Below are 21,352 nucleotides of genomic sequence, written 5' to 3' on the forward strand. Positions count from 1 at the left end.
CTCGCTGCGGCACTCACTTTCCACTTATCACTCCACGCCGGTTCTGTTATTGAAGAACACGAGACAGCGATGTGGCGCAATCAAACATGATACTGTTACATGATTGGCTGTTAGAGTGTCCCTCCCTACGTTGCTAGGTTACCAGAGAGTGAGGGCCTTTGTTCATGCAACCAAACTTGCTTCACAATCTCTGGTTTCTTCTGATGAAGAAAAACAAGTTATCGAACATTTTATCGGCCGCATTTTCTATTGATATTGATTACGTGTCTATCGCGATACATATCGTGTCTGTGTGTGTCTGTGTGTGTCTGTGTGTGTGTGTGTGTGTGTGTGTGTCTGTGTCTGTGTGTGTGTGTGTGTGTGTGTGTGTGTGTGTGTGTCTGTGTGTGCGTCTGCGTCAAAACAGCAACTGAAACCTCCCCCCTTTATGTTGGCATCCCGTCTGTGTGCACGCAGCCGGCCAACAATCTACAGACATTACCCAGACTGCCAAAAATAAACACAAGCTGTCCTGCATATCATATCAGAGCCGTGAGACGGGATTTATGAGCAGCTTGTACTTTAAGAGCTCAGCAAGGAAATAGTTCACCATCACAACAACCCACAGCCAGAACACACAGTGACTGTATTTAGCGTGGGGAGGGGTGGATTAAGGGGTCCTCCCCCCAAGAAAATGTGACATTTTCCAATGAAAAACAGGCAATTTCACATCATTTTGGACCTTTTATTAGGACCGTAGCTGTGTCTAAAACACTGGAGAAGCTAGAGCAGATAATACATTAATAACACTTAAAAAGCTTAAAGTGCCTATATTATGAAAAAAAAAAAAATCACTTTTTCTGGTGATTTGGGGTATTATTTTGTGTCTCTGGTGCTTCCACACACATACAGACTTTGAAATAAATCCATCCATGGTGTTCTGAGTGAGATCTGGTTTCTGAATGTGTCCTGCCTTCAGTCTCCTGGTGAGCTGGTCAACATCTGCACGACTTTCTACGTCACTAGCCGAAACGAGCTGGCTAACGGCAACCTCGTTCTCAATAGCAAAGCACTGCTACAACACACACACAAGTTCACCATAGTCTCCAAAAGAACTACTTCCATGTGCTCCCTGGTTTAGAAGAAGTCTCCCAGCTGATCCTGCCTTGGAACTGACTGAAGTTGGAGAAACAGCCTTTCTTTTACTGTCTATGGAGCTAGCTGACATGATCTACATCTGAGCTACTGAGCATGTGCGAGTACAATCAAAGATAGTACAGAAAAAGAAGATGAAAAGAGGTCTCACTCTGTAGCTAAAACAGAGAACTGAACACAAGGTGAAAAGAGGAGCTGCAGCAATGTGCAGTACAACTAAAATGTGTTGATTTCTGAAAATTAAACCATGTAAACCTATTCTGATATAACCTCTAAATACAATTATGAACCTGAAAATGATCATAATATGGGCACTTTAACGATTAAACTTCCACTGGGGACTGACTACAACATGTGTCAAACTGAAGGCCCGAGGGCCAAATGCGGCCCCCCCGGCCCGCATATCAATTTAGGTTCACAAAAGATTTTGGCCTGCCTAGTTTTTGTTGCTTTTTCTGAAGTTTTTGCCACTTTTTCCAACACTTTTGGGGTCTTTTTCTGGCGTTTTTTTCAATGTTTTTGTTGCTTTTTTCGACATTTTTTGTCGCTTTTTTTCTTTGATGGCTAAGTTACTTTTTTGGGTCTTTATGTGGACCAAACTGTAAGTGAGAAGGCTATATGAGACACGCAATAATCCAGTAAAAGATCCTTGACTTTTTCGATGAAAATAAAAGCATGTGAATAAACTAAACATGTCTGGCCCTTGATGTGATTCTTAGTTTCCAGTGTGGCCCTCTGGGAAGTTGGGTTTGACACCTCTGGACTACAACCATTAAGGCGCTGACACACCAAGCCGATAATCGGACAGTCTGGCGAGGTCGGTAACTCGAGTCTGTTCGGTGTGTCCCGTGCCGTTGGCGTTCATTTTTGGCGACCTGACCTTCTAGGTTGGAAGGCAGGCAGTCTGACTCAACGACCCATCTGATTGGTGGAGAGCTAATCCGGGAATGGCGAGCGGTATGAGTGACGAACGCCTCTCAAAATCTGACAAAAATCTCTCAAACTGACCTTTGTCGATCTGAAATGAAGACCGATTCAGTGAACTATTTTCGTAATATACGAGATCGTATTCTGAACGAGCCGCCGGTTACTGTCGGCTGGAGAAGCCAGACCCACGGTCCATCATTTCCGGTTTTCATTTTTTGGGCCGACGCTACAGATTAGCGCCGGCTGCTGTTGACGGAGACGTATTACGTCTCGCGCACGCGCAGAACGTACGCTCAATTCTGTGTCTCTTCGGTGAGATCTGAGGCAGATTTTGGACCTCGGGGAGACTGGTTGGTGTCTCAGGGCCTTTAGAGCTGAGACAAGTCATTTAGTTAGTTGGGATGCCCACCCCTTGTTTTTGGAAAACCATAGAATAATTTGGTCATGTGAACACATCATTTTGAAAAGCCATCCTTTTTACTCATCCTCCAAAGAAGGGAGTCACATGGCATGAGAAGTAAGCACATTTTAGCCCATAAAACTGTTTTTTTTCTTTTCCTTTCAAAGTAAAATTTCTATGATTTAAAGTTTTTTGATTGTTTAGTCCGAACAATTATAGAAAAGTTTGAAAAGATTTCACACATGTTTTAGTGCTTTATCAGGCTACACAATGAGTCTATAGAGTTAGCATGATGTTAGCTCTTAACTGTGCTGGATCATGCTAGTTTTTCAAACTTGTGGGTCTGGGGTGATTTGTGCCAAAGGGCCTGGGTTAAGTTGTGCCAGTGATGAAGGAGTCATCCCTAGAGGTGAGGTCCTCAAGAAACTACCCACATTAGTATTCTATGTATGTAAACAGGCATATATTGCCAAAGCCTTTTTGCCTGAAATGATTCACAAATATCACATATTGTGTATTTAAGTTTTTTGTGTTTTCCCAAACTACAAAATATGACTTATTCCAACAGTTTAATAGAGTGACAATATCTAAATAAACCTTAAATGAGTAATTTTGTATTGCATTTGTCTTGCTTTCATATAGCATTACAGTTCATAACATTGAAATGTTATGTTTTACTTCAGAAATCACTGGCACAATTTACCCCAACGTATTCCCCCCAAAGGCACAACTTACCCCGCATCTGGGGCAAGTTGTGCCACGAGACCACTTTTTTTCCCAAAAGCTATATTTCTGAAACAATTTATTTCAGATCCAAAGTTATTGTTCTCAGGGATGCACCACATCCTGAAATATATGTACATTCTTAAGTTGAAGGCATTACTGTCATGGCTTCACTTTAAAGTCACTTTGAGTAAAAACTGGCACAACTCACCCCACTTTCCCCTATAATGGCGGGAAAACCCTGCTTTTACTCAAGTACTGTACTCAAAAACAGATTTTGAGGTATTTCACTGAAGTCTTTTTTTTTTTTGTGTCACTTTCTACTTCGCTTCACTATTAGCAACATTTTCTCTCCATCTCTGAAATGTTTGGCGCTATTGACACGTGTTTCGTTGCGTTTACTGTCAGACTCTCTTTTATGCTCTTTTAGAGAAGTCTGTCCTTGTTGGTTTTTTTGGGACACTCTGCGATGTCAGCAGTTGTTGGAACTTTTTCTGCAGGATTTTCCTCCGTTGAATCAGGCTTTCGTCCATCTGAAGGGACATGCACACACATCTGAGAATCCCACTTCAGCAGCATTATTTAAAGGCCCTCAGCACCACCTACCCAGGTGTTTTCAGTGTATCTGGCTGATTGGAGCTCTTCCCAGGACAGTGTGGGTGTCTCAACTGATCTTCCTGAGTCTCCTGTTAGCTCTGTTGCAACCGATAGAGAAGGACAAATGACAGCTTTATCATTCTCACTGGTAGAAAAGATTTGTGATCTAATAAATTCCCATCTCAATCTGGCCCACCTTCAACCTAAGAAGAGCTATAATCAGCCAGAATAACTGAAATCACGTGTGTGGGTGCTCAGAGGCTTTAATAGAGAAAGATGTGGGGTTTCTTCAGTCTCTGGCGCCCCCTGGTGGTCAGTCTGTAGCTGTAGCAGTCTGTAGACCTCTTGACGTGGCTGTATTTCTATAGCTGTAGCTCTGTTGTGGATTGGGGTTAAACAGTGGCCCCCTTAAGTAGCACTCCCGGGACATGAACACCTGTTTCCTGTGTGAAAGTCTTGTGTTTTCTCCTTAATTTCTTCCAGGACATGAACACCTGTTTCCTGGGTGAAAGTCTTGTGTTTTCTCCTTAACGTCTTCCAGGACATGAACACCTGTTTCCTGGGTGAAAGTCTTGTGTTTTCTCCTGATCTTCTTCAGGACATGAACACCTGTTTCCTGGGTGAAAGTCTTGTGTTTTCTCCTTAACTTCTTCAGGACATGAACACATGTTTTCTGGGTGAAAGTGTTGTGTTTTCTCCTTAACTTCTTCCAGGACATGAACACCTGTTTCCTGGGTGAAAGTCTTGTGTTTTCTCCTTAACTTTTTCCAGGACATTAACACCTGTTTCCTGGGTTAAAGTCTTGTGTTTTCTCAACTTTTTCCAGGACATTAACACCTGTTTCCTGGGTGAAAGTCTTGCGTTTTCTCCTTAACTTCTTCAGGACATGAGCACCTGTTTGCTGGGTGAAAGTCTTGTGTTTTCTCCTTAACTTCTTCCAGGACATTAACACCTGTTTCCTGGGTGAAAGTCTTGTGTTTTCTCCTTAACTTCTTCCAGGACATTAACACCTGTTTCCTGGGTGAAAGTCTTGTGTTTTCTCCTTAACTTTTTCCAGGACATTAACACCTGTTTCCTGGGTGAAAGTCTTGTGTTTTCTCAACTTTTTCCAGGACATTAACACCTGTTTCCTGGGTGAAAGTCTTGCGTTTTCTCCTTAACTTCTTCAGGACATGAGCACCTGTTTGCTGGGTGAAAGTCTTGTGTTTTCTCCTTAACTTCTTCAGGACATGAGCACCTGTTTGCTGGGTGAAAGTCTTGTGTTTTCTCCTTAACTTCTTCAGGACATGAGCACCTGTTTGCTGGGTGAAAGTCTTGTGTTTTCTCCTTAACTTCTTCCAGGACATTAACACCTGTTTCCTGGGTGAAAGTCTTGTGTTTTCTCCTTAACTTTTTCCAGGACATTAACACCTGTTTCCTGGGTGAAAGTCTTGTGTTTTCTCAACTTTTTCCAGGACATTAACACCTGTTTCCTGGGTGAAAGTCTTGCGTTTTCTCCTTAACTTCTTCAGGACATGAGCACCTGTTTGCTGGGTGAAAGTCTTGTGTTTTCTCCTTAACTTCTTCCAGGACATTAACACCTGTTTCCTGGGTGAAAGTCTTGTGTTTTCTCCTTAACTTCTTCCAGGACATTAACACCTGTTTCCTGGGTGAAAGTCTTGTGTTTTCTCCTTAACTTCTTCCAGGACATTAACACCTGTTTCCTGGGTGAAAGTGTTGCGTTTTCTCCTTAACTTCTTCAGGACATGAGCACCTGTTTGCTGGTCGAAAGTCTTGCGTTTTCTCCTTAACTTCTTCAGGACATGAACACCTGTTGCCTGGGTGAAAGTCTTGTGTTTTCTCCTTAACTTTTTCCAGGACATAAACACCCGTTTCCTGGGTGAAAGTCTTGTGTTTTCTCCTTAACTTCTTCCAGGACATGAACACCTGTTTCCTGGGTGAAAGTCTTGCGTTTTCTCCTTAACTTCTTCCAGGACATGAACACCTGTTTGCTGGGTGAAAGTCTTGTGTTTTCTCCTTAACTTCTTCAGGACATGAACGCCTGTTTCCTGGGTGAAAGTCTTGTGTTTTCTCCTTAACTTCTTCAGGACATGAACACCTGTTTCCTGGGTGAAAGTCTTGTGTTTTCTACCTTAACTTCTTCAGGACATGAACACCTGTTTCCTGGGTGAAAGTCTTGCGTTTTCTCCTTAACTTCTTCCAGGACATGAACACCTGTTTCCTGGGTGAAAGTCTTGCGTTTTCTCCTTAACTTCTTCCAGGACATGAACACCTGTTTCCTGGGTGAAAGCCTTGTGTTTTCTCCTTAACTTCTTCAGGACATGAACACCTGTTTCCTGGGTGAAAGTCTTGTGTTTTCTCCTTAACTTCTTCAGGACATGAACACCTGTTTCCTGGGTGAAAGTCTTGTGTTTTCTACCTTAACTTCTTCCAGGACATGAACACCTGTTTCCTGGGTGAAAGTCTTGTTTTCTCCTTAACTTCTTCCAGGACATGAACACCTGTTTCCTGGGTGAAAGTCTTGTGTTTTCTCCTTAACTTCTTCAGGACATGAACACCTGTTTGCTGGGTGAAAGTCTTGCGTTTTCTCCTTAACTTCTTCCAGGACATGAACACCTGTTTCCTGGGTGAAAGTCTTGCGTTTTCTCCTTAACTTCTTCCAGGACATGAACACCTGTTTGCTGGGTAAAAGTCTTGTGTTTTCTCCTTAACTTCTTCAGGACATGAACACCTGTTTCCTGGGTGAAAGTCTTGTGTTTTCTCCTTAACTTCTTCCAGGACATGAACACCTGTTTCCTGGGTGAAAGTCTTGCGTTTTCTCCTTAACTTCTTCCAGGACATGAACACCTGTTTCCTGGGTGAAAGTCTTGTGTTTTCTACCTTAACTTCTTCAGGACATGAACACCTGTTTGCTGGGTAAAAGTCTTGTGTTTTCTCCTTAACTTCTTCAGGACATGAACACCTGTTTCCTGGGTGAAAGTCTTGTGTTTTCTCCTTAACTTCTTCAGGACATGAACACCTGTTTCCTGGGTGAAAGTCTTGTGTTTTCTACCTTAACTTCTTCCAGGACATGAACACCTGTTTCCTGGGTGAAAGTCTTGTGTTTTCTCCTTAACTTCTTCAGGACATGAACACCTGTTTGCTGGGTGAAAGTCTTGCGTTTTCTCCTTAACTTCTTCAGGACATGAACGCCTGTCCTGTACCCAGCCCTCGTCAATTAATGTGTGGATTATTTTCTGGATGAATGGATCAGTTGAAAATGGGGAAAAATGTGGATCAGTGTTTCCCCAAAAAGCCCCTGAGGGGCCCCTGGGCACAAAATCTTTGACAACATCCGACTCTATTGCCAGAGAGTTCAAGCGCTGTTGACTCATCCTTGTTCTCAGTTCATTTTTAATTCTCGCCATGTGGGAAAATGAGCGCTCCCCTTCACAGTTTGTCACTGGCAAAGTGAGAAACATCCTCAAGGCCCCGTGTACATTAGGGAAGACGGATTACTGCGTTCAGCATCTTTGATGGCGACTTGTCTTGCTCACACATCAATGATCTGAATTGTATGAGCTCGTTGGCAAAGCTGCTGTTTACAGTACCGGTCAAAAGTTTGGGGGTCACTTAGAAATGTCCATTCCACTCCATTACAGACAGAACACCAGCTGAGATCGGTTGCATTGTGTTTTTAACCAGGGCAGCAGTTTTCAGATTACATTATGTGTTTACATAATTGCCAAAGGGTTCTCCAATGTTGTAGACAGAATCCATGCTTTTTGGTCTAAACGTCATACTAGAGCTGGGCAATTTGTTTCCCTAAAAAACTCGATTTTCGATTCGATCCCCCCTATCCCCCACCCCCCTTCCATTTAAAACAAAATAACTGCGAACTGTAAATATATTTTAAAAATATATATTTATGTTATTTAATTAAAGTGCATCAACATAAACAAAATTGCAAAGGCAAACCCTTTCTCTAAGTGAAAAGTCACTGTGCAGTGTGCAACAAAGATTTTTAAACATCCAAATTATTTATACTGTATTTGGATTAAAAAAAAAAAATCAAAAAACTTTTTTGAAAATATGAATCGATTTGACCTACCAACTCGATTTTTAAATCAAATAGATTTTTTTCCCAGCCCTACGTCACACCCAAATTAAAAGTGGTACAGCTCCCATATACTTTGACACTCGGGGGGTGTGCCTGATATCATTGGAAAGGTAACACTCAATTTTTTGTTATAAGTGTCAGGGTGATTCTAGGCCTTACTGACAGAGTTACAGAGGCTAGATTGGAGTTTTTTTTTTTTTATTTCCGTCCAAGTCATACATCTGTAAAATGATTAGAATACACTGCTGTAAACACATCTGACAGGTGACAGACAACTCAGGGCATTAGCCACACGTCTCAGCTTACTACAGAAACAATTCAGAAGCTAAAGGACTCAAACATTTATTTTATATGTTTTTTCTACAGATATGTCTGTGCGTTATTTTTTTATTTCCATTTGAAAAGTGCAAAGAAAAAAGCCAAAAAACTACCAAAATACAACACTTCTCAAATACACAAACACACCCACATCAATCAACTTTCCAGTGATGTCAGGCACACCCCAGAGTGTCACAGTATATGGAAGCTGTACCACTTTTAATCTGGGTATGATGTTTAGACCGAAAAGGGGAGGAGAATTTGGCCCACCCATGAGAGAGAGACTTCAGATACAGTATTAGAGGACCACTAAGGTCTATATAAAAGAGACTTCAGATACAGTATTAGGGGACCACTAAGGTCTATATAAAAGAGACTTCAGATACAGTATTAGGGGACCACTAAGGTCTATATAAAAGAGACTTCAGATACAGTATTAGGGGACCACTAAGGTCTATACAAAAGATACTTCAGATACAGTATTAGGGGACCACTAAGGTCTATATAAAAGAGACTTAAGATACAGTATTAGGAGACCACTAAGGTCTATATAAAAGAGACTTCAGATACAGTATTAGGGGACCACTAAGGTCTATATAAAAGAGACTTCAGATACAGTATTAGGGGACCACTAAGGTCTATATAAAAGAGACTTCAGATACAGTATTAGGGGACCACTAAGGTCTATACAAAAGAGACTTCAGATACAGTATTAGGGGACCACTAAGGTCTATATAAAAGAGACTTCAGATACAGTATTAGAGGACCACTAAGGTCTATATAAAAAAGACTTCAGATACAGTATTAGAGGACCACCAAGGTCTATATAAAAGAGACTTCAGATACAGTATTAGAGGACCACTAAGGTCTATATAAAAAAGACTTCAGATACAGTATTAGAGGACCACCAAGGTCTATATAAAAGAGACTTCAGATACAGTATTAGGGGACCACTAAGGTCTATATAAAAGAGACTTCAGAAACAGTATTAGGGGACCACTAAGGTCTATATAAAAGAGACTTCAGATACAGTATTAGGGGACCACTAAGGTCTATATAAAAGAGACTTCAGATACAGTATTAGGGGACCACTAAGGCCTATATAAAAGAGACTTCAGATACAGTATTAGGGGACCACTAAGGCCTATATAAAAGCATCGAAAGAGCACCATGTCATGGGACACTTGATTGACACACGCGCGACGCGAACCCGGTGGACTTCCGTCCTTTCATACTACTCGCTACGGCGAAAATTCACAGGTAATGTAGGTCAATGGTGGCCTAACTGCATTGACAAACACGCTAAAAAGCGAGTATTGATAACACACGAAAACGGCATATGAATTGGCGTGTCATACATACGCCACTTTTATTGGCCTGAGGGATACATGAGTAGCCCTCAGGCCACTAAGATGAAAATGAAAATGAAAATTGAATATTGATAATATCTGTTTCCCACCTTGTTAAGTCATTGTTGATAATTACTGTGAGAAATCATTAACATGATCAGTGTGTCCACATACAGTACAGGCCAAAAGTTTGGACACACCTTCTCATTCAATGGATTTCCTTTTTATTTTCATGACTATTTACATTGTAGATTCTCACTGAAGGCATCAAAACTATGAATGAACACATATGGAATTATGTACTTAACAAAAAAGTGTGAAATAACTGAAAACATGTCTTATATTTTAGATTCTTCAAAGTAGCCAACCTTTGCTTTTTTTGATAACTCTGCAAACCCTTGGTGTTCTCTCAATGAGCTTCATGAGTTTTAGTAATTAGTAATCAATTATTAACTGGATTTTTACGAAAATAAGTATCTCACCCCCCACACCCGCAACAAATTGCCTTTTAATCTGTGGGAAATGACTCAAACCCATTCATTCATTATCTAAATCAGTGATTTTCAACCACTGTGCCGTGAGAGATCGTCCTGTGTGCCGTGGGAAATTATCCGATTTTACTTAATTGGTCCAATAAATTACTGCAAATAATTTTCCATTGTTGCGCATCTGTGCCTGCAATGTGATGACTGGCAGAGAAATGAATTACTATTCTGTGTCAGTAGGTGGCAGTATAGCGCAATAATGACCTCGTTGATTCAAGACAATAGAAGTACTGCCACCTGGTGACAGTGACAGGATGTAAGCATAGACAGTATATACAATGGACCACCAGACCCCGTGTCTCTGGACAGAGACCAGTGAAGGATATCAGAAGTCTCTTTCCCGGTGCTGGCTGAGTGTTACTGAGCAGCCTCCAACTGAGCTTGAAGACGTAGATGTGACGTGAGCAACGTGTCTGAAAGTGTGAAGTCTTCTGGTAGCTGTGCCGAGAGAAATCTGAGAGAGCTTCTCCTGTACTATACGGTAATTCCTCTACTGTGTGACAGTAAGTCTCGTGGTTATGGCCCAATCGTTAGCCTATTTTTATAAAAGCGTCTGCTACGGAGCCATAACGTGAGGTACAAGGTAATGGAGCCTTTTATACATTGTCGTGTTACTTTAAAAATAAACAACGGACAAATAGTCTTTAAACGCTTCAGATGTAAAGTTATTCTCTGTCAAAGTGGCGCCAAAATAAATGGGAGTCAATGGGATGCTAACGGGAGGTGATGGCCAGGTAGCAACAAAATGGCGCCACAGGAGGTTTGAGTTCTGAAGCGAAGCTCACCCCCTTGGATGTAAGCAGTAGGGCCGAGATCATCGATGTAAGCCTGATGGATACATTTTTATAAATGGAAAAATGCAGATTCTGATCTTATTAGGTTACGATGTGTCATTTTGTAACATTTTTGGTTGGTGGTGTGGCGCGGGATTTTTTTTAATGTACAAAATGTGCCGTGGCTCAAAAAAAAGGTTGAAAAATACTGATCTAAATAAGCTGAAGAAGCAATGACGACAAACCACACAGAGACATTTTTAACAGTTTTTATTTTTGTAGATTTTTCTGCAAAATACAACCAAACTACCACATTTCTGAGTGAGGGAGGTGCTGTACATGATCTCTGACCCCGCACCTTGTTTTTCTTCTGAGAAACATTGTCTCCAAGTGGCGACAAAAGGCCAGCTTATGCCGCTAACAATCTCTCTTTTTTAGGGTATTTAACTCAGGGTGATTAGAAGCACATGTGAAGAAGGGGAGAAGATGCAGCCCAGGGGACACTCACTTGTGTCAGACCCAAATAAAATGGGATTTCAACAGGGCGTTTTTCAGGTACAAGTCCAGGCAGTTACTAAAATGAAAGAATCAAACCCCCCAAAAAAAACCTTTGGTTAGTTTACAGTCTGCCCCCCACACACACACGGCCTGAGGACGAGCTCCTGGCTCTCCGCTCCTTCAGCTTCCTTAAACGCTGACTTTGTTTGTTTTTTCCAACCTGGACCCTATTTTACTGTTTTGTGTCTTTTTATTTTTTAAACTTCTTTAGGCCCACCTAGTTTCTGTTGCTTTTTTAAAAATTTTGCTGCTTTTTCCGGCGGTTTATGCAGAGTTTTTTTTTTTCTCAATGCTTTAGGCACTATGATTTAATGTTTCGGATGCTTTACTCAATGTTTTGCCACTTTTATGACCAGACTCCATGTAAATAATCAGGACTTTTAGCGTGTATAGAGCCAGTATATTGCCACCAGACTCCATGTAAATAATCAGGACTTTTAGCGTGTATACAGCCAGCATATCTCCACCAGACTCCATGTAAATAATCAGGACTTTTAGCGTATATAGAGCCAGCATATCTCCACCAGACTCCATGTAAATAATCAGGACTTTTAGCGTATATAGAGCCAGCCTATCTCCACCAGACTCCATGTAAATAATCAGGACTTTTAGCGTATATAGAGCCAGCATATCTCCACCAGACTCCATGTGAATAATCAGGACTTTTAGCGTATATAGAGCCAGCATATCTCCACCAGACTCCATGTAAATAATCAGGACTTTTAGCGTATATAGAGCCAGCATATCTCCACCAGACTCCATGTAAATAATCAGGACTTTTAGCGTGTATAGAGCCAGCATATCTCCACCAGACTCCATGTAAATAATCAGGACTTTTAGCGTATATAGAGCCAGCATATCTCCACCAGACTCCATGTAAATAATCAGGACTTTTAGCGTGTATAGAGCCAGCATATCTCCACCAGACTCCATGTAAATAATCAGGATAAATTAATTTTGTTTCTGTCGACTCTGAATGAAGTGTGTCTTACGATGATAAAAATGCTGATTATTTACATGAAGTCTGGTGGGTTTGGCGATGGTGATTTCAGGGCTGTTTCATGTTAAACAAAAAAGGACCTTAGAATAATAATCTGAGCCTGTCAGCGGCAAAAACATTTCATGGTTTACCGTTACATTGCAGCTTGTCTCGCTTAATACGGAACCAATCTCAAAGATGTTGTTCCCATCAGTCACTTAGACGCTAAACATTGGAAAATATGGTCCGGGTTATAAAAAACGAAAACCAAAAAACCCTTCGGCTGTAGTGCAGTTAATCTGAGCTGGAAGCCGACCAACCCGGAGACATCACGGTCATCGTAAAAGAAAAGGAGTGCAGAAAGAAAAACACAACTGGGCTCTACCCTTTTCTCCCCCAACACTTTATAACTAACTGGCAGTTGTTGTTTTTAAAGGTCCCATGGCATGACAATTTCACTTTATGAGGTTTTTTAACATTAATATGAGTTCCCCCAGCCTGCCTATGGTCCCCCAGTGGCTAGAAATGGTGATAGGTGTAAACCGAGCCCTGGGTATCCTGCTCTGCCTTTGAAAAAATGAAAGCTCAGATGGACCAATCAGGAATCTTCTCTTTATGAGGTCATAAGGGGCAAGGTTACCTCCCCTTTCTCATCATCAGAGAGGCATCATGAGCTCAAAGCTCATTGTGGGACTGGCTCTAGTGGCTGTAATTCTGCACCAAGGCTGAATTTCGGGAAAGAGACTTTGGATACAGTATTAGGGGACCACTAAGGTCTATATAAAAGAGACTTCAGATACAGTATTAGAGGACCACTAAGGTCTATATAAAAGAGACTTCAGATACAGTATTAGGGGACCACTAAGGTCTATATAAAAGAGACTTCAGATACAGTATTAGGGGACCACTAAGGCCTATATAAAAGAGACTTCAGATACAGTATTAGGGGACCACTAAGGCCTATATAAAAGAGACTTCAGATACAGTATTAGGGGACCACTAAGGTCTATATAAAAGAGACTTCAGATACAGTATTAGGGGACCACTGAGGTCTATATAAAAGCATCCAAAGAGCACCATGTCATGGGACCTTTAAACTAGAGCAGCTTCTATTTTTATTTTAGTAAAATTAGTGAATTTAGTCGCAGATTTAGCACAAACACAAACACACTGTAGCTGAGGGGTTTAAGCTCCAAATATACAGTTTTTAAACCAAAATATTCAAATGTGAACAGCCCTCAGCCACCTCTCCGTCTCTTTAAAAACACACCGTGGATATCAGTAAGCGACTGTTCGGGCTCTTATTGTGGCGGGTGTCAGTTTTTAGGTACAAGGCACAAATTATTAAAAATGTCCAGAATGTTTTTGTAGAGTTACAGCACAAATATATACAGAGTTGGAAGTACATTTACTCCAGTAGCCCATTTCTACGTCTACTCCACTACATCTCAGAGGGATCAATGGTAGATTTTACTTTACTACATTTAAAGATTTTTTTGGGGGCTTTTCTGCCTTTAATTTGACAGGACAGCTAGGTGAGAAAGGGGTGAGAGAGAGAGAGAAAACATGCAGGAAATCACCACAGGTCGAACTCGAACCCTTGACCTCTGCGTGGAGGCATAAACCTCTCAGTATATGTGCGCCTGCTCTACCACTGAGCCAACCCGGCCACTACTTCACTACATTTATATGATAACTTAAATTCCTTTTAAATGCTCTGGCGTTTCCCCCTCTCATCTCATTCCCCCTGCTCTGGCGTTTCTCCCTCTCATCTCATTCCCCCTGGTCTGGCATTTCCCCCTCTCATCTCATTCCCCCTGCTCTGGTGTTTCCCCCTCTTATCTGATTCCCCCTGCTCTGGCGTTTCCCCCTCTCATTCCCCCTGCTCTGGTGCTTCTCCCTCTCATTCCCCTGCTCTGGCGTTTCCCCCTCTCATCTCATTCCCCCTGCTCTGGCGTTTCCCCCTCTCATTCCCCCTGCTCTGGTGTCTGGTGTTTCCCCCTCTCATTCCCCCTGCTCTGGTATCTGGCGTTTCCCCCTCTCATTCCCCCTGCTCTGGTGTCTGGTGCTTCTCCCTCTCATTCCCCCTGCTCTGGCGTTTCCCCCTCTCATCTCATTCCCCCTGCTCTGGCGTTTCCCCCTCTCATTCCCCCTGCTCTGGTATCTGGTGTTTCCCCCTCTCATTCCCCCTGCTCTGGCGTTTCCCCCTCTCATCTCATTCCCCCTGCTCTGGCGTTTCCCCCTCTCATCTCATTCCCCCTGCTCTGGCGTTTCCCCCTCTCATTCCCCCTGCTCTGGTATCTGGTGTTTCCCCCTCTCATTCCCCCCTGCTCTGGCGTTTCCCCCTCTCATCTCATTCCCCCTGCTCTGGCGTTTCTCCCTCTCATTCCCCCTGCTCTGGCGTTTCCCCCTCTCATTTAGCTGATAAACGTCTGTACTTTAAGTAGGATATATTTCTTGGACTGTAAATACTCTTCCACCTCTGTAAATAGAGTGTATTTTAATAATTGTCCTTTTGTGATTCGTTGCTCTGACACCCGCTGAACTTTAAATGTGAATTCTAAACTTCCAGCTGACTTAATATCTCCCTGAATGTTAAATAGAAAATGTCTGTGCTTTTTAATTATTATATTACTTTTATGTTATTAAATAGAGCCGCAGACATCCAAGAATATCAATTTGATATAACAAACAGTTCAAAAACATAACGCTATATAAACTTTGTGCAGCAAAGCATCACTGTCCTGTTGGATATGGCTTTTTACCGGAGTGCGATCCCCACTCTGAATGCTAAGCTAACGGCTAACTCTCTCTCTCGCTCTCTCCGTGCATAACAACAAGGCCATGATTGAAGTTTATTAAAAACTCAAGTTTGGACGAGTTCTGTCTGTCTGTTAAAAACCACAAATAATGCAGGTTGTGTCTGTATGGAAGCAAATAAAGGCCAAGATTATTTATTTTTCAATTCAAAATGTGTTTAGCCCTCCTGTTGTCCTTTTTCAAAAAGTCAGAAATTTGGGTTTCTTTCAACCAAATTGTCAAAAGAAAATCTATAAATATAACGTGGATGGTTCTCTACAACGCGCTTCACAAGTAAAATGAATGATAAGTTCACTACTTTCATTGAATGTGGGAGTTTAATTCAATTTCATAGCGTTTGAAAAAAATAAATAAAACATTGAAAAAAATCGACAAAAACGTGACAAAAAAAAAAGTCCCAAAAATGTCGAAAAAACTTCGAGAAATGCGACAAAAGTGTTGAAAAAGACGACCAAATAGTTTTAATTTTAGACCCAGAATAACAAAACGTTGCGCGGTCACCGGGGAGACAACACAAGGTCTTAAAAGAAACCCTTACAGAATACTTTGAATATAACTTTATTGAAATATTCTAACTTTAAAAGAAAAATAAAAAAATAAAATGTTGAAAAGAAGGGACAAAAATGTTTTAAAAAGCGCCAAAAATCATCAAATAAAAACGACCGAAAAAGCACCAAATTTTTTTTAGCATTTTCAATTTCGTCCCCAGAAGGACGACGAGGTAATGGTCGATAGTTTTCCATTCCTAATTATTCGTAATAAAATGTAATCCTCTTTACCTTTTGAGTTTTTATGTCTTTATTAAAACATCCAGGGTCCTACTTCTTCTGACTTCTGACAGACTTTTGCTAACATGTTCAATTCAGTTTTGTTTATAGTATCAAATCGTAAGAAGAGTTCATCTCAGGACACTTTACAGATAGAGTAGGTCTAGACCACACTCTATAATTTACAAAGACCCAACAATTCCAGTAATTCATGTCTCCGTACACACATATCACGGTCGTAGTATTCAGTAGTGGTAAATCTGGAGTTATTCAGAATCGTATGAGGTCGGCTACACGCTGGCTGCGTGGCGTTTCCTATGGCTTGCCACATGTCTTGCTAGCTGCTGCTGCTGCTAGCGATGTACACTTCGACACACGTATGTTTCCCTTTGATAAAATGAAATACCATGTTAAACATAAATATACTGATCTGATTACAGCAAAGACAAAGTCGGCAGTATTGACGGCAAAATAGGCTCCAGAATATTTCCTTCTGTATCAACAGGTGACATATTACAAAATATATATATTTTTTTATATATACTTATATATCTGCATTTAAATCAAAACCTTGAGACTTTCAGACATCAAAATGTCATTAATTAATATATATATATATATATTTGTGTCTAAATGACATACAGTACAGGCCAAAAGTTTGGACACACCTTCTCATTCAATGAGTTTCCTTTTTATTTTCATGACTATTTACATTGTAGATTCTCACTGAAGGCATCAAAACTATATTTTAGATTCTTCAAATTAGCCACCCTTTGCTTTTTTATTAATAAGGGAAAAACTTCCACTAATTAACCCTGACAAGGCACACCTGTGAAGGTAAAACCATTTCAGGTGACTACCTCATGAAGCTCATTGAGAGAACACCAAGGGTTTGCAGAGTTATCAAAAAAAGCAAAGGGTGGCTACTTTGAAGAATCTAAAATATAAGACATGTTTTCAGTTATTTCACACTTTTTTGTTAAGTACATAATTCCATATGTGTTCATTCATAGTTTTGATGCCTTCAGTGAGAATCTACAATGTAAATAGTCATGAAAATAAAGAAACCCATTGAATGAGAAGGTGTGTCCAAACTTTTGGCCTGTACTGTATATTTAATATATGTATATACATTTTTTTTAATTACATTTATATATCTGCATTTATATCAAAACCTCGAGACTTTCAGACATCAACATGTCCATTTATTAATATGTATTACTGTCTAAATGACATATAAACATCTTCTCCTATTCTATTTTGCCTGGAAATGCTTCCAACACACTTGTGTGTCGCGTGAAAAATAGGCGTCGGTTCTATTTCTAGCATGCACGAGCGGCGCCTGAGCCGTGCGTGTCACGCATGCAGCGTGCACGCTCAAACCTGTTACCATGGGAGCCCAAATATGAACGTACACGCCACGCAGCCAAGCGTGTAGCCGAACCTAAGAGAAATCCTGGCGGCTTGCTTTCTTTGCTTCCATAGTTTTGTGTATCTGGATTACAGTTTGCTTAAAATCCTGCGTGTTAGCTAACACAGCTCTGCAGATTATTCCCTAAACTCTGAGAAGCGTTTCCACATCAAGTGAAACTTCTCTTCTATGCAACCTGTTGCAAATAACCTTCTCATCACTCGATTAAAAACCTCCTCAGCTCTCTTTTCTTCTCTTTATCTCACCAGGCTCCTAAAAAATCTCCATCTTCTTCTTACCCTACTTCCCCCCCCCCCACTCTCTCTCTCTCTACCTGTTTTTATTTGCCACACTTTACCCTCCATACATTCATATATAAATGTGATATATGTTTTAAATATGCGCAAATAATGTTGAACCTGCAACATGGCGTGGGCTGAGTGCTTCACCTCCGCATGCCCGATCCTGTGTGTTATTAAACCGTTCAGAGTACCAGACTTCTTCACTTTTACCTTCTTTTTTTTGTTAGTTTGCATATACGTGCACATACATGAATGTGCATGTAACATATGTTATTTACTTTATTAGTAGACCCCCTCCACCCCACCCCCCGCCCCACACACACACACACACACAAATCAAGCAATACATGTACATGACAAACTGCGTTTTAGTACGAACACGCACTACAGTACGTGTTCGTCTCAGACCACTACCTGGACGGCCATTTATCAAACTGCTAAAAGTACAAATCCTTCACTTTTACTCATGTTTTTTTCAGGATGTATTTCATGAAAAAAACTTCAGGGACAAAATATAATTTGATATGACGAGTAATAATTTATCAGAATCACTCTGATAAACGGTTTTAACTAGAGTTGGGTACCGAAGTCCAGTTCCACTACGCAACCTGATAGGAATCGGACCGGATCAGAACGCAAATTTCGGTTCCAGTTAATGCAGGGGTAGAGCTGGGCAATATATCGATATTCTATCGATATCGTGATATGAGACTAGATATCGTCTTAGATTTTGGATATCGTAGTATCCTAAGTGTCTTTTCCTGGTTTTAAAGGCTGAATTACAGTAAAGTGATGTCCACATTACTGATGATTATCAAAAATCTCATTGTGTAAATATTTTGTGAAAGCACTCAGCAACAACACTACAATATCACTGCGGTAGCGATATCGAGGTATTTGGTCAAAAATATCTTGATATTTAATTTTGTTCATATCGCCCAGCCCTATGCAGGGTTGTCAAACTCAGTTTCCCAGAGGGCCACACTGGAAAATGAGAATCACATGTAGGCCAGACATGTAGAGATTTTTGACATTTAAGAGAAAAAGTCAAATATTTTGACTGTATTATTGCGTGTCTTATATACTGTAGTTTTCTCACTTACATTTTGGGCCTAATAAAGACCCCCAAAAAGTTCCTCAGCCAGCTACAAATACGTTGGAAAAGAAAAGAGCGTCAGAATTGTCTGAAAAAGTGACAAAAATATTAAAACGTAAAAGTACAGTGGCAGATGTCAAAAATCCTCGTCTCTGATTGGCTCTACTGGCTCGGACGTGATTTAATGTTGTATGTCAACGTAATATTGACAAAGAAATGTTTTCATTCTTCAGTGAGGAACTTTGTCACTCTGAAGTGTACTTTCTTTTTTTAGCTGTTTGATAAATAGTTGTACCAGAAGTATTTCCTCTGGTGTACACGTCTAGCTACAGTACATGTTGTAAATACAGCAGAAGGCCGTCACTGTATTCATTTCTGATTCTCCCCGTCGCTGCCCCGAAGCGAGTCGAGTGCAGATGTGTGTCGTGCGTGCTCAGATTTAAACGGTTTTACGGCATAACGTGTCTTACTGAAATCCGTAAAATAATAAACTTTTCTCTTTACGTACGATAACAGAACATGGAAATCATTTCAAAAACGTGTTAGCTGTCTTTTTTTTTAATTTATAGAAACCTATTTATTGCATTTTGCACCGGGGGTCCGAGAGGACTGAAATTTAATTTGTGCCGTATGTCCATGCATGTATAGCACATCTGACAATAAAGCTGACTTGACTTGACTATGGTTGTTTGAGTGCTAACGTTAGCTCAAAACACCATTCAAGTGACAGCCTTTGTCGTGTTTGATTGCTAACTTGCAACCAGCAGCTAGCAGTCATTTCAAAAACGTTTTAGCCATCTATGATTGTTCGAGTGCTAACGTTAGCTCAAAACTCCGTTAGCATCTAGTAGGCTACTTGATGGCTAACGTTGACTCAAAACTCTGTTAGCATCTTAGCTAGCAGTCATTTAAAAAACGTTTTAGCTGTCTATGATTGTTTGATTGCTAACTTGCAGCCAGCAGCTAGCAGTCATTTCAAAAACGTTTTAGCCATCTATGATTGTTCGAGTGCTAACGTTAGCTCAAAACGCCGTTAGCATCTTAGCCAGCAGTCATTTAAAAAACGTTTTAGCTGTCTATGATTGTTTAATTGCTAGTGTTAGCTCAAAACCATAGACAGTATATTGGAGGCTACTTGTCGCAAAGTGACGCATGCGCGACTCACATCTGCGATCGACTCACATCGGGTAGCGACGCTCCCCTCCCTCATGTACATGTTACGTTACACAGAAGCACACCCACACTCGGTACAAGAAGAATATGATGATAATAATAATATTAATACTCTAAGGTAACGTTACGAACAGCCCTCCTGCTCCCCTCATGTGGCCCAGCCCTCCGATAGCCTCATGCGTTTGACCGTCTGGCTGTGGCGCTCCTCCTGATTGGACATAGGCTGGAGAAGGTAGTTGTTGCCGTGGTGATCCTCGCGCTCCTCGCTGCCTTCGTACGAGCTCCCGCAGCTGGACGCGCTGTCGCCGGGGGAACGGCCCGCCTCGTTGGGGCCCCGGCCGCCGGGGTAGCCGCCGGCCGCCATCATGGCGAGGTGGCGGTCTCGGGGAGGGGAGGCCGGCTCCGACTTGATGTTGACGTTGGCGTGGTGACCGGACGAGACGTTCAGGTTCTGACACAAGTTCCTGCAGGACGAGAGAGAGGGAGGGTTAGGGCCGTTACAGAGTCAACGCATCGGTACGCATACGCGTCCGCAAGGCTACGCATCGCTACGCTTCGGCCGCCATTATGCGTCGATGCGTAGCCAAATGTGTCGCCCTAGTTTTTGATACGCGACGCTGCGCGCACAATACTATCGTTGTCTGTGGGGGCGACACTGCATGTATTGTAGTAGTGCCCTATATTTAAATATAGGATACTATATTCTACATTATCAAAAAATATTGAATCAACTTAGCAGAGCAAATTCATCAAACATAGGACTACCGAGTCACATTTTTCGGTATGTATCAACGTTCTGTGTGTGTCTATGCTGTGTGCCCTCCTCAAGAGGCTGAAATAGCGTACAGCAGGAGAGAGAGAGAGACCCAAATGTATTTATATATTTTTAAAACCTGCTAAACCTGCTAAATGTATTGGTCAGTGCTACCCAATCGTAGTACACTCTACTGGTGGGGAAACACGCCAGCATCTGATAAAAAGAAGTCAGCCAGCCAGCTGCTCCCTGACGAGAGCCACTCTCCGGGAGGGTCTGGCTCTGCCGACCGAACACCGTGGAGCACTCTGCTGCCCCCTGTTGCGTGGGCGGTGTATTGCATTTCACGCATCGTCCGTGACGCTTGCGTCTACTTGCGTCCGCTGTTTAGACTATGAAAGGGAGCGCGTCACTCGCATTGCTTGTTCGCGTTGCTCGCGTTGACTCTGTAACGGCCCTTAGAGAGAGGGTTAGAGTTAGAGGGAGAGAGAGAGACAGGGTCAGAGAGAGGGAGGGTTAGAGAGAGAGAGAGTTAGAGACAGGGTTAGAGAGAGAGAGTTAGAGACAGGGTTAGAGAGAGAGAGTTAGAGACAGGGTTAGAGAGAGAGGGTGAGAGAGAGAGAGAGG

General features: G+C 41.6%; 1 protein-coding gene and 1 long non-coding RNA gene across 4 annotated transcripts in view; one reads left to right on the forward strand and one right to left on the reverse strand.

Moving 5' to 3' along the window:
• LOC114571033 (uncharacterized) overlaps positions 1-21,352 on the forward strand; it is a 40,093-nt gene that overhangs the window by 14,896 nt on the left and 3,845 nt on the right. The window lies entirely within an intron of this gene.
• LOC114571030 (myocyte-specific enhancer factor 2C) overlaps positions 19,796-21,352 on the reverse strand; it is a 77,506-nt gene continuing 75,949 nt past the window's right edge. For all 3 annotated transcript variants that reach the window (XM_028601795.1, XM_028601793.1, XM_028601794.1), the window contains one exon: positions 19,796-20,435. In XM_028601795.1, coding sequence (XP_028457596.1) covers positions 20,120-20,435 — 316 coding nt within the window. In that variant the 3' untranslated portion in view covers positions 19,796-20,119. The remainder of the gene's footprint in view (positions 20,436-21,352) is intronic.

Source organism: Perca flavescens, chromosome 16 (assembly GCF_004354835.1).
Source record: "Perca flavescens isolate YP-PL-M2 chromosome 16, PFLA_1.0, whole genome shotgun sequence".
Classification (NCBI taxonomy): Eukaryota; Metazoa; Chordata; class Actinopteri; order Perciformes; family Percidae; genus Perca; species Perca flavescens.